The following is a 14552-nucleotide window of genomic DNA, read 5'->3' on the forward strand; positions in this document are numbered from 1 at the left end:
TCAAGAGATTCTAATGTGTAGTCAAGGTTGAAAGTTGAGAATCATGGAGCTAAATACCCATACATCAATGTGAAATTTTCTGCTACATATATATCTGCAGTTCCCTATCTCATCACCGTTTCTGCCCTGAAACTCTCAAGTACCTAGGATAGCCCATGTGGATAAACTCAATTCCAACTCCACAGTTGGCAGCAGTGGTGGCTCTCCTCCTCCTCCTCACCTCTACTCTTTTTCTTCCATGCTTACACTTTTTTTTTTCCACACTTCTTCCTGGCTCCCTAAAGATTCAGAATGCAATTTTCCAGCTACATAGTGGACCTGAACTCTGCTTCTCTCATCCTTCCTTTCATTCACTCAATCAACAAGCACCTACACCCTGTGATGGCAACGTGCAAGCAGTTCCCAGCAGGGGATCCAGCGATGAATCTCACAATATCAAGGCATTGACAGTTAATTGCCTTGGAAATTCAGGGTTTTTTTCACCCTTCAAGGTACCCATAAAGAATTAAAGTAGGCTAAGAAAATGGGCAATGTCTGGAGAAGAAACCAGCCTTCTTTTGGTGAGATAAATGAGTTTCTGCACTGCGTGTGTATGGTTATTTGTGTTAGCAGTCACTTCTAAAACCACTATATCCCTTCTATTTCTCAAGAGCTGATAATTCTAATGGTGAGATTTCAGACCAGGGATGAGACAGAGCAAGGAAAATCAAATTCACGAAACAGGCATAATTGAATAAGGAAATTTCTTCATTTCTCTTTTTCCCTTCCTTCCTTCCTCTGTTCCTTCTTCCTTCTTTCTTCTTTGCTTTCCAGAAAAGTTGTGAATCTTAGATGTTGTTCACATTTGGATATAGTATTAGACTTGTGGTGTGGCTATATAAAGGTTTTACATTTTCTGTCCCCTGCAAACCTGTAATACTTTTCCCATATTTTGACTGAAAATATTTCTCACTCAGTTATGACAATATTATGTGTCCCTTCAATTAATTTGTAAATAAAATGTTTTCCAATTACAGCAGAAGCAATATCAAAATGACTATTGTGTTTTATCACAACTGATTTAGTGTATTAGTGTATTGTATGTTAGAGGTTTACATCGGAATTAAAATTATCTGTCTATATTTAATAAAGACATATTCTATTTATAAAGTACATTTTATCTCTTACATTGCTTTTTAATATTTGATTAGATGACCATTTGATCATCATATGACCATCTTTGAGTGACAGTTTGAGTGAGGATGGCAGACTCATATTGGATCTAGCTAGAGACATTATGACCAATGAACAATGAGATTTGGTTTAACCAACATTTTACAGACCTGTAGGCTCACTTTATCTGGTCCTAACTGCTAGTCTTCATTAGCAGAGTCAGCAAATACTGCCCTTTCCTAGAACTTGAAATTCCCTGGTTTCTCCTGTTTAGTGAATGACTTAGTGATTTATTCACTGGGTGTGTTCCCTTGCCATGCAAGGTAGTAAGTGCAACTTTCTAACTTTTTAAATTATTAAAACAATATCATTTGTCCGCAGAAAGTAAAACCTTTTTTTTACCCTCTAATTGAACAATTTCTCTAGTAAAATCCTAACATTTCTAGGTCCAGCCAAGGGTTCCCTTATTCCAGATGGTACATGATTTCTGAAATTGTTCAATGTAGACTTCTGCTCATCCACATTTTAAAAAAATGTTTTAGTTACAAGAAGAATAATTTACATATGAACATGTTTGGAGAGAGCTAGTGAGGAAGAAAAGAGTTGAAGAATGAGGAATATAATTTGAGGACTCTAAGCATACGTAATTTAAAAAATACAGAACATAACTATTTATATTCTTTTACATTTTGTCTCTTGGTAGTGGCATTTGGTTTCTATCTTAAGGTGTTTCCAAGTGACCGGGCCTCTTATTTTAAGATTCTCTCCTGCCTTTACGTAAAAAAACCAAAGGGACCAAGTATTTTCTGTTTGTGTTAATGTATCATATTGACATTAAATGCATAAATTAATTAAAGAAAATAGTATTAATTACAGCCTCTAATGTTTCAAGACCTTATCCATTTTAAAAAGATGCCTTTTATGAGTGGTTATGAAAATAAACTTGAGACTGAAAACAGAATATACTTTTTAAGGGAAAAGAATTTTTAAAGTTATTCGGGAAAGAGAGTTTGAAGCTGCAAGTTGTTTTAATATCCATATAATTAATTCTTGAACTTTATAATGTGAAATTTAATTAAACTTGTTCTAGCCACTTGAGTTGTGAAATGCTAGGTACAGTACTAAGTGAAAGATCTGAGGAATCAATATTATCCTTCTGGCATTTTCGTTTCAGCCACATAATAGCTTTCTTACGAGGAGTGTAAGAGAGTCCCTGAAATTTTTGCCTTAATCTACAGGGGAATGAACGTTCTAGAAAGGGTAAATCTATTAATTAGAGACCTGCGCAGCTTTCTTTCTTGCTAGTGTAATCGTTAAATTGATTTTTCCAGTCCATCATGTAATTGTTCCACCGATAGAATCCTGCTTTCCATTCTCGTTCCGCTTCATCAATATTTTCTGTAAAACATGGAATGAATTGTATTAATCTAAATTTTAATCTCTGTTTACGTTAATTGAAAAATAATTTTGATTGCAGATGTCATTTTCTCCAAGTACACTGCACAGCAATTTTTTATTCTTCATTACTTATTTATCAGCTTCTCTGACTACCTGAAAAGATTTTAGTGTAATTTTATACATTATATGACAATGCAAATAATAGATGTGTACAAAATATATATACCATAAAATGCAAGTTTGTGTATTATGTTACATCAAATTGTTACATTACATATATTTGCTTTAGTTTCTAAGATGTATAAATATTATTCTCTTTGCTTGACCCAGCCATGCATAACAAAAATTTCATTTAATGCATCTCATTTACATATATAATTATAAAGAAGAGTATTATTTCTGATGAAAATATTTATATTTGAATATTTATTAATGCATAAGGAGGACTTTTAATTGGCATTCTGTATAGATTTTACACTCATCCCATATCAATATATTTTTAATTCAAAGCAATGCCTGGTTATTGAAAGCATTTTATTGAAACTACTAAATGATAGAAGTTTATTAATTGCTTCACAAATTAGAAACATGACTAAGAAAATCTCTGCTTCCCAGCAGTTTGCAAAGTGTATGTATGTGTCAGGGGAGAGGAGTGTTTATTCCAGAAATAATGTGAGGCAATGAACCAAAAAGCATTTATGTGCTACAAGAACCTTGAAATTTTGATATATTTGAAAGTGTATTACATTAAAAAATAAAGTTTGTGAACAATAGAAACTCTTAAATTACAAATGTTTAAAACCATATATTTATGTTCCTAATAGAAATAGACATGATAAAGCTAGAAGATAGTTTAAATTATAAGTCATATGCATTTGTAGTTCTCTTACTTTTTAAGTTTTTAGGATATTGAGCTATAGTCACTGGATTAAAAACAAAATTTTAAGTCACTTCAACTATTGTAAAAATAAGGGCTGACAATTTTTTAAAATATAATTTTCAGTTAGGAATTTTGAAATTAATTATAACTTTGCAAAATGTTAATTTGGAAAAGAAAATTCATGTGCTCTCATACTATGTTATAATGTATGTGTAAAAGTGTTTCTTTTCATTCATATTATTAACAATGGAGCACATTCAGTGATTCATTTTTAATTTATATGAAAATCAAAATATTTAAAACATTTGTACTGCCATTAAAAGATCCCCTGTAATTTTGGATATATTTAGGTTTAAAATGTTCATAATGCTTGGGCATTGGACAAATATCTGAGAATTTATACAAAAATATCCTATTTTTATGTAAAATGCTTTTTAAAAGGTCAATGGCTATAATTTTTTGTGAAAAAAAGAATTTTTCTAAACAGTCGAAAAACATTCAATGTGGAAGAAAGATGTTAAATATTATACTAAATAATCCATGCTTATGTTCTTTTTTATAATAATTAAATGCTGTTTTAAATTTTATTTACACAAAATAAGGACTCTGAAGTTCAGAAAAAATAAAATTTTTGATACAGCAATTAAAAGACAGGTAAGTTAGCATTTAAACCATGAATATTAATATTTAGAGAAAAGGTCCCAAATCTGATTTTCTTTTTTTTCTCATGGAATGATACCCAATCCATTGATTCATATAAATGTAAATTTATTTCCTCATGTATCATATTCAGACAACTATACAAGTTAGTTATTGAAATAGTTTGCTTTTTAGTGTACAAGTGCTTTGTAAACCTGAGTACATTTTTCCTTTAGAAGTACTGAACATTGATTGAGACAATAAAATATGAAACAGTTAATTATTTTCTAACAGAACCCAAAGGAACTGAATACACCATAATAAGAAGATAATTAAAAAATGAGTCCCATGTCATAAATCAAGATCAAAACTAGTTGTGTTTCTCCTCTCCCTCGTCTCCTCTTCCCCTCACGCTGAAATACTACATAAGTGGCTATAGATGCATCGTCATTATCAGTGAGATGTAGGTCTACTTGGTTTGTAGTTAACGTGGTACTGCGGTGTGAAATAAAGAAAAGAACATCAGTATAGGCTTTGGAGTGACATGGGCTAAAATTCTAGCTTAGTCATTTACTATCTTAGTGACAGAGAAAAAATTCTTAACTTCTCAAATGAGTTTTCCAAATGTAGGTAGGGTTGGTAATTCCTCTTTTGCAGCGTTACCATGAAGGGTAAATGAGATGGTGTGTACACTGTGAAATCAAGCTCTGTGCACTCACTGGGAGCTGTGCAAATGAACTGACTGCCCTTACAAAAATTTATTCCTAATTTTGCTCTCTATTGAATCTGTATACAGCTAGGTCAATACCAGTAGTTCATAAACATATTGACACAACTTTTTCAGGAGTTTTGTGATCTTTGTTTTGCTCATATCGTGTCTCATTTGGGGAGGAAAAAGGTCAGGCTCTCTTCCCTACCAAAAGAGTGATAATAATACAGCTATTTTTTTTTTTTGGCTTGTCAATTAAAAAAGGGTGAGCGATGTTTCACCAGAGCTGAGTCTATTTAGCTAAGTCTGAGGCATTAAGACAGAACACAGGAGAGGTGAGTCAACCCCAAATTGTTAATGGAGATGAAGTTAGAAGAGGATGTTACATTGACATTGAATTGCAGTGAGCACTATAATAAAGAAATGACATATTTCCTGTATTCTGAGAGTTCATTAAAAATCTCTTCTGTCCCCTTTATGTGCTTATTTCCCTGTTTGTCAACCAGTTATTCAAATTACCAAAAAATTCATAATTCTTTACACAGCAATCAAACTTATTAGTTGTCCTGTTGTAATTTGGAGCGTGTGGTTGTGAACTACGAGAAACTCAGGATGGGTTTTGTGAAGACTTCATGGGCTTTTCCAGTGAAACAAATAGATAATTTGATTTGACTGTCAAGTTTCCCAAAGCCCTTTGTTTGTTTTGCTTTGCTTTTAACAAGGAATGGAAAATTCAAACACGAAAACAGCAAAATTAGTCTGATCTTTTTCTTCAAACCACCTTTCCACTATCTCATCTTTGTTTGCCACTCTTGCTAACTGATTTGCAAGTAGCAGTAAATGAATCCAAAGTGAGGGAATCCAAGAGGTATCTCAGCTCTTAAATTTATATTCGGTCTTCTTTAGTTGTGGCAAGCAACAGTGTTTCATGATTCATTCAAAGGCCAAAGGAGGAACCACTGGATCTGATGTTTTTCTTTAGTGGGGAAGATATGAAGGTCAATTTTTTTCCTTTGAATAAATTTACTTTCTCAATTTTAGTGAAAAATATTGATATATGATTGACATTGAATGGGTTGTTATTCCACTAGCCTTTCTTTTTTCGAATAATTATGAGACATTACTGAGTTACATTCCTAGCAAAAAATCTTAATTTGATAACAGTTGAAAAAAAATGCGGACTTTATTTCTTGCAAGTGCATGCAGTAATAGCATAGGCATGTGCTGAAGGATAGGCTGAAAATTAAGTGCTAGAATTTGTGTGTTTAAACAAGTCTTCAGGATTATTATTTTTTTTTTTTTGGAAAATATGCATTGCTTAAATGTAAACTACTGCTCAAGTGGTACTTCTAATGCTTAAACTCACGGGTTTCCGTGAGTAAGGTAAACATTTCTCCTTTTAAGAAATCCAATCAGTAGTTATTCTTTGAAATTTTCCTTTATTTGTAAAGCTATCTTTTTAAAAAAAATACTGTTTTCATAAAACCTTCACCTAGGTCCTCTAAGTAACCTTAATATTCAGAACATTAAAGATTAAAATGTTTGAAGTTTTGTGACTTGAAAAATATAAGGTACAGTAAGAACATATTAATCTTTTTAAACCCCCCTACATTATTTTTTATAAAGCCTAAAAACATTGCATTTCAAACTGGTTTTGTTTAAATGTAAACATTTTTATTATTAATGAATACCTTGCTGATGTTATGACAATTACATCATACATTTACTAAAAAAATTTTTAAATATACTTAATATAACTCCTTTGGGGGAATTATCTGAAAAAAAATTGTGATAAAATTTAAAATTATGTTTTCAAGATTCATTGGAACCACCCGAGAGCAAGGTATGATATACCCACACAACTCAGCGCTGCTTAGAGTGGAGAGTTGTTCAGCCCTGCGTTTGCCAGATGCATACAGCAGCATGTAGTCAAAAACTTAGGAGTTTGTTTATTTAACCTGCTTTATAGTAGCAGACAATTTAGAGACAGAGATTTTGAAATACATCTTCAAAATCTGCTGATACTGAAATTGTATTTTATCAACAAATACATTGCAATAGACCACATGTGCTTGAACTAGAAAGAGTCAGTTTGGCTTATAATAAATTAGTTATTTAAAATTTGCCCCCATCCCCTGCTTATTTCCCTACAAATTATGATCGTCTCATTTCAAAAATATTTTAAGTAAAGATTGAGAATATGTAGTTTATGATATGTTAAATGGTACCTCTTCTGGTCTCTTGGCAGATTAAACGCGTTGCCTCATTGTTATTCACACCCAGAGGACACAAGGGCAGCACTGTAGCTCTGCCAAGGGATGCAGAAGCCCATCTCTGATACATACTGTGTCACAGAGCATTTGGTAACACATGGAGCACTGGTATAGCGGTAATGTTTCCCAGACAGATGGAGTCCACAATTATAATTTTGGTGAGCAATGTCTGATAATCAAAAGGCATATGAAACAATCGGATACAACTCTGAGATGCCCACAGTTGCCTGAAACTAACCCCTAACCTCTCTAAGCAAGAAGAAACTAAAAACATCCACTATACTGTGATATCTAATATATAACCTGCAAATTGTGGAGTACTATGATAAACAGGATGGTAAAGTCTAAAGGACCTGGTTAGCAATATGTCCGGTGGTTGAAAGTCAATTACTTTTATTTGAAAAATATAGAAAATAGACTTGAGGAGCCACATGAGTTATAAACAGCTGGACTTTTTTTTAAAAAAGGGAGTGAATTGGAAATGTCTGCAATTTTTCTCACAGAAAATGTGATCATTTAAGTTGATCATTCAAATTTATTTAAATATTCTCTTACTAATGAATTATGACTACGCTCATCTGAACCATTTTCCTAGTGTTTCCTTATATAAATCTAAGTAATCACTTCCTAAAGAGTAGTTGACTAAATTGCTACCTGTTTATTGTATTATGTAATGTACGTGCATGCTGTTTAAATATCACCAAGCTCAGAATATTCAGAAATATTTGGATTATGCTTATAAGTATGTAAATTTTAGGAGTTTTCTCCCCCTTAGAAATCAAGGTTTCTACTCCTTATCAATAAAATTATTTTTGCTTCTTTTTGAATATAAATTAAATTTAGTTCCATAGTATATTTGTTCAGTTATTCAGGTCAATAAATTGTTTATGTTACATATTTATTTTGTTCATTTATCCATTAATTCACTTCACAGAGATGGGCTAAATGACAAGTAGTGCCCAATTTTAGTTCCACTATTAGTTTTCATGTTCCTCTAGGGGAATTTTCTATTTTTGTTTTCTTTGTTTAACTACTAAGGTGCTGCTTATATAGTAAACCTTCAACACATATCTAAAATTGCTGGAAGAAAGTTGTTAAAATAATGGACACATTGGAATCAGATAATTGTAAAGTCACAGATGAACATTCTCACCGTGTCCTGGATAGTCTATCTTTTCTCCCATTTACATAATTCACAGCCAATTATTTAACCAAATACCAAAAAACACACCTGTCACTTCCAAGACTTTGGGAAAAAAGAGTGTCCAGAATCTGCATTGTTGAGCACGTAGTTTAGTGTACACTTTTGGTGACTCTGTATTCAAGGTTAAATATTTCTGTTCAGGGCTTTTGAAGAGAGGCCATCTAGTACTATTGTTCTGGGTCCCATTTGGATTTCTGAAAAATTAAAGAGAGACATTATGTCCTACTAATCACTATTAGATTAAAAAATATTGTTCTCAAAAACCAGTAAGACGAGATTGGGCATGTTCAGGGTGGTATGGCCATAGATGGCGGCAGGCGCCAGCTTTATTGTTTTTGTAACTATGTAAGTTTAAAAAGCTAAAGATCCAATCTGTTCTTAGAAACAATAATTAGTACATATATGTAAACTAACTAACTAACTAACTAAATAAATAAATAAAACCCAATAAAAGCTTTTAAAATATCAGAAAACTGTGGACACAGTCAGAAAAATTGTAGGTTTGTTTGATGATGTCAAGCACACATGAATAGGGTTGAATGCTTTCAGTGCCTTGAAGCACTATGTTAGTTTAAATTGTAAAAATTAAAATTTAAAGAACTTTCTATACATATTTCTATTTAACATACAGGGAGAAAAATATGTAAATGTATTCTATTTTAAAATACTAATATTTTCTTCTCACTTAAACCTGTGCTTAAGTTTGGGACCAATTACAAATCTCCTTATTATGTAATAACCTCATTACTCGAGGACACTGCCTTCAGTCTCATTTTTTAAGTTGATCCCACCTTCTTATAGATCTGTCCACTGTTTAAAGATCTTTCAGTCATTCCCCAGTGGGCTCAGACAAAGGTCAGTGAACATGGTGCCAATGACATTTCCAAGCTTACTTTCAGGTATTTTCTTCCTGGGCCAGCCAGCAGGAATCAGGGACAGTTCCTTGGTCTTTCCTCCTCCATTTCACCTCCTTGCCTTTGCGTAATATTTCTTCTGCTGGGAATCCCTCCATTTCTTAACATCAGGAGTCTAAGTCAATCCAGAACCTTCAGATTATCTTTTACTGCTGATGTTTCCCGTATCTTTAATTGTTATTTCAAAATCAATAATGCTTGACTTTATTTTTCAGAAATTTACAGTTTGGGACTAACTAGCACCTTTGTAGCACTCAATATATATTATTGCCTAGGTCACATGTACAGAAACACAAGGAGTGAACATTCTGGAAGTGACTCTGTCTAGTCAGTCGCTGGCTGTCTATAGATTTCCAGATTTCCTTTTAATGTATTTGTATGATGTTATTAGGAGTCAGACAATGCTCTAGGCTCTAGAAATACAAATAAATATGGAAAACATAGTTTTCCCCAAGGAATTTACAAGCCAGAACATCCATGAAAACAAAGAACCAACAATATACGGTAGCCTAAATCAACCATAAACAAAGGGACACGAATTGTCAGAAGAGGGAACAATTGTTATGTGTTTGGAAGGAAATTACTGAAAGCAATGCAGACAGAATTATCTAAAGCAAAGGGACAGAATTATCATAGGTATGTATATAATGAGTGTTCATTTTAGTTCAAGTAACAATGAAAAAACTAGTTTTCTTGGATTCTAGGATAGTGGAGATCCTGTTAGAGTTACAGCTTTAGGATGTAAGTGTTACAGCAGGAAGATCTAACAGCCTAAGAAAATGGTTTAGACTTTAGCTTGTGGGTTTTTACTATTCTGGAGGGATTCTTGACTAGCTGGCTTATTGTAAATACAACATTTTAGAAATAGTGACCTAGAGGTGGTACCTAGGCTAATCAACAAATCTATTAAATAGTCACATATACTTCTATCATAAAAGGAAGACTCACGTGATGAGCATAAGTAATTCATTCTTTTTTCTTAGATTCATCTAACTTCAGCAAAATCATATAAGAAAAACTCCAGTTGAACTACTCTAAAAGTTCAGCACACAGAATTCTTTATCATTGATTTGAATGATATATAATCTGTATATTATTAATAGATAGAAATTTGGGAGTTGTGACAGTAGGTACACTTTTTCCCCCCAAAGCTTGTGAATCCCTAGAATTTGGAGAGAGAAGCAGGCATTCAGGCAGCATGGTTATCCAGAGGCAGAGTTTGCCATCAAGAACTTGTGTCGGAAAAGTACAATAAATTCCTATTTTATCATTGATGCAGACATATTCAACCATGAATTGAGGAGCTGTAGAGATAAATCGTTTCATGATGAACTAGTTGATTTTATGTAGGAATTGGATGATTTAATAAGAATTATTAATAACCAGAGCTATTCAAGCTAAACCAATATCATAACAGGATTAAACCCTCTTGCTTTAGGGGATTATTTGAAAGAGGTCATGAAGAAAATTTTTCCAGATCACAGATGGCACACTTGTCTAGGTGAATTATGTAGTCTTTTTCTTTTCTTTTAAAGCTTTAGAAACTAACAAGTACAGCTGCTGGAGGCTGCATATTAAACCAGGAGAACTATTGGTCTGCTCCGGTACAGCAATTCTTATGTTCCTAAATTGCCCACTTTCCTTCTAATTTGATTCTAATTAACTTATGGCACCATTTAAACTGCACATTCATTTCTGGCTTCTGCAAACGGTGACTTAAACAGAGCTGACTTGTACTTGAGTTCAAGAGCGAAGCACTAATGGCACTGCCAGTGTTCATTTAACAAACTTTGTCCTATGAAATAACTCATGACATTCCAAATTGTGATTCAGAGGTAATCAAATTCCTTTGCTATGGATGCAGATATAGTTTTCAAAAAGTGATTGAAATAGCTATTGAAGTGATGAAGCATTTTACTCTATAATTTGAAGAAAGCTCCAAAGACTTGAAAACAACCAGAGATACAATTCTCTGCTTATTGGTATCAATTAAAAACTTTGTGAAATACAACGTAATTCCCAGATACAGAATTCTGAAACACTGTATAATTTTAATCCCAAAATTGTAAGATAAATTTAAACATGCTGATTTTGCTATCTTTCAAAAATATTTTCTGTTCTGGTTACAAAATAAAGACTGTACTTCACACTTTCCATGAGATAGAGAAATCTCTTCTCCTTTTTGTTACCAGGCTCTTTTTCTAATTTGTGGTATACAAAATGGTCTAAAAATTATCCATTTCACACTTCCTCTAATGTAGGATTGAAAAGCTTTAAGAGACAGATTATTCAACCAAAAAAAGCAGAATATCTTTCTAACAACTGTGTTACAGGAAATTACCTGCTTGCCATCGACATCTGAGCACAGATTTGATAACTCATTTTTTTTAATAGATTTTTTTTAAAGGCACTAATTGACTCAGGATGGCTGATATGAAGAAGCAGGATGCACTCAAATTTCATATATCATTTTTTTGAAGTTATAAATTCCAATATTGCTTACCCAATCCTAACACAGGATTTAAGCTCTTCTTTGATTAAGAATTCAGAGACAGTTATTTCTAACTAAGATATACAGTGATTTTAAAGTGAATATATTTTACTGTGCTTTACAATCTAAGCTAAGGAAGCCATGATTATTAGTTATAAATTGAAAGACCATCCAAAACTTTCCACGATCATAAGAGGGCTGAGGGAATACAGCATATACTGGATAATTTCTTAAATAGGCAAATATTCATGGAATTATATTCCATGTTTTGTCATGCTTAAATAAAACTGTATTTTAATTTAAAGAAGAAATGGTTATAAGAGAATCTGAATTTGGAGATCAAATCCATTATCTTATTCAGTAAACATTAATTGAGTGCATACTATGTCAGGCTTATTTGAATCACAGAATATTCAACAAAGACAGAACAGAAAAGTTCCTGAGTCTTGCAGTTTCATTCTATAAGGAAGATAAACAATAAGGACAATAAAGGAAATACACAGTATAGTACACAGTTATACTGCTAGAAATGATAATAAAGTGGAGAATGGGGATGATAGGAAATGGCAGGTGTGTAATATTTTCTGTGTGTGTGTGTGTGTGTGTGTGTGTATGTGGAGAGGCAGTGGTGAGGGAGTGTGTAATAATGAATTTGCTTGACTTTTGTTCACATTTCTGGGAGATAACCTCTAAGTCTTTGGAATTTTGCACCATACCTGATAATTAATGCTAACAGGATGACTTAAGTCATGCATTCGATGGTTTTTGCTAATGATGTGACTCAGGATGGGGCTACTCACACTGATAATCTTAGGGAAGGAACTGGGTGCACCAGGAAGACTTAACGAGTGGTTAGAGGTTTGGGACTCTGAACCAAGTGCTATCAGCCTGATCTTCAGGAAGGGGAGGGGCCAGAAGATGGCATTTAACCACACGCCCACTAATTCAATCAGCCATGCCTTTATAATGAATTCCCAGTAAAACCCTGAACCTCAAGCTCAGGTGAGCTTCCTGGGTTGACAGCTCCCCGTGTGCACACTGCCACCATTGATGCCATGAGGGCACTGCAGCTCTGAGGGCACAGAAGCTTTCTGTTGGGATCCTTGTCAGTCCTGTTCTATGTATCTCTTCCTTTGACTGGTTCTGAAATATATTAGAATCTTTTGCTATATTAAAACTGTCACTGTAATTATAGCATTTTTTCTGAGTTTTATGAGTCATTCTAGTGGATTATCAAGTCTGAGAGAATACGTGGGGACTCTGAACTTACAACTGATGTTAGCAATCTTGGGCCAACTTGGAAGTCTGAAGGACTGTGCCTTAACTTAGACTTCGGCTAACTCTGGGTAGGGAAACTCTGCAATATTTGGTAGGAAAGAAACTTTTAAAGAAAGAGTTGACAGAGGAGTGAGCCATGCAGTTTTTTGAAGGAAGACTACTTCAACAAAAGCAATAGAAAGCAAAGACCAAGAGACAGATACATGCCTGGAATTTTCCAAGAACAGCATGTAGGAGAGGGTGGCTAGAGTAAAGCCAGCCAGGGAGAGGAGAGTAGGAGGTAACACTATTTAGTGACCTGTATGCTGGTCCTTATCTTTTTACATCTACTCTGAGTGAGAGAGGAAGTGTTTGGAAGATTTGCACAAAGAAAAAAACAAGATCTCACTTATATTTTTTAAAAGATCATCTGGGTAAAATTCTGGGAAGGGACTGCAGAGAATCCAAGGCCAGAAGCAGAAACAGGAGATCAGTTAAGAGACCACAGGGATAATTTAGGTGAGAGATGATGGTTGCTTGAATGCTTGAACCAGGGAAGTCATAGCAGAAACTGAGACATGCTCAGAACTTAAAAATAGTTTGAAGGTAGAGCCCTTGCAATTGGCCAATGAATTAGATATGTAGAGAAAGAGCAGTCAAAGATGACTCCAAGGATTCTGGCTTGAGAAATTGGAAGGATGGATGGAGTTGTCACTATTGAGACAAGAAATGCTGCAAGAGGAGAGTACTTGGAGGAAAGTGTCATGAGTTCAGCTCTTCCCACGTTTTTAGGAATAATTTCAGCTTTTTTCCTTCCTATGTAGGGAGAAGCTCTGTTCTTCCCTACTGTGTATTTCTTCCCTGTTATCTCCTTTTCTAATCACACGGAACACTTCTGACACTTCTGGTCACCAAATGTGTGGAAGTTTTTCTCACACAGTAAGCAAGTTTTCAACACCAGCTGGGTGTCCTATAATTTAACTCAGTTCTGACACGATCTACCAGGACAGAGCATCGGCTCTCACAGGTAAGGTCTCAGTCCCACAAGACTGCCCCACCCTCTCGACACACTTCAGACACCAGTGGCGAGCTCGGATCATCCCCTGTGCTGTGTGACCAACCAGCTGTAGACTGAAGGTTCCAATGACCCCCTCCTCAGGTTTGATAAATTGCAAGAACGGCTCACAGAACCCAGAGAAACATTTATGATTACCAGTTTACTCAAGGATATGATAAAGGATACAGATGAACAGCCAGATGAAGACATACATAGGGTGAGGTCTGGGAGGGCCCAGGGGTCCATGGAGTTGGGCTGTCACCCCCCCCCCATCCCCTGTGTGGATGTGTCCTCCAGCTTGGAAGCTCTCTAATCCCCACATGACTGGGATTTTATAGAGGCTTCCTCACGAACCATGATCAATTGCTAACTCTTTTTCTAGCCCCTCCCCCTATCTACAGGATGAAAGATGAAGCTGAAAATTCTCAGCTTCTAATCATGGTGTGGCCTTTCCGGTGACCAGTCCCCATCCAGAGTCTTCTCCTCAGAGCAAAAATTGGCCTGGTGCTCTTATCACTTAGGAATTTACAAAGATTTTAGGACCCCTGTGTCAGGGACAGGGTCAAAGACAAAATAAC

General features: G+C 34.5%; 1 protein-coding gene across 1 annotated transcript in view; it reads right to left on the minus strand.

The window, feature by feature from the left end:
• Positions 1-1947: 1947 nt before the first annotated feature.
• BCHE (butyrylcholinesterase) overlaps positions 1948-14552 on the minus strand; it is a 50546-nt gene continuing 37941 nt past the window's right edge. Inside the window, exons 3-4 of the mRNA XM_006200845.3 lie at positions 8283-8449; positions 1948-2550 (exon numbers count right to left, since the gene is read on the minus strand). Coding sequence (XP_006200907.1) covers positions 2426-2550; positions 8283-8449 — 292 coding nt within the window. The 3' untranslated portion in view covers positions 1948-2425. The remainder of the gene's footprint in view (positions 2551-8282; positions 8450-14552) is intronic.

Source organism: Vicugna pacos, chromosome 1 (genome assembly GCF_048564905.1).
Source record: "Vicugna pacos chromosome 1, VicPac4, whole genome shotgun sequence".
Taxonomy (NCBI): Eukaryota; Metazoa; Chordata; class Mammalia; order Artiodactyla; family Camelidae; genus Vicugna; species Vicugna pacos.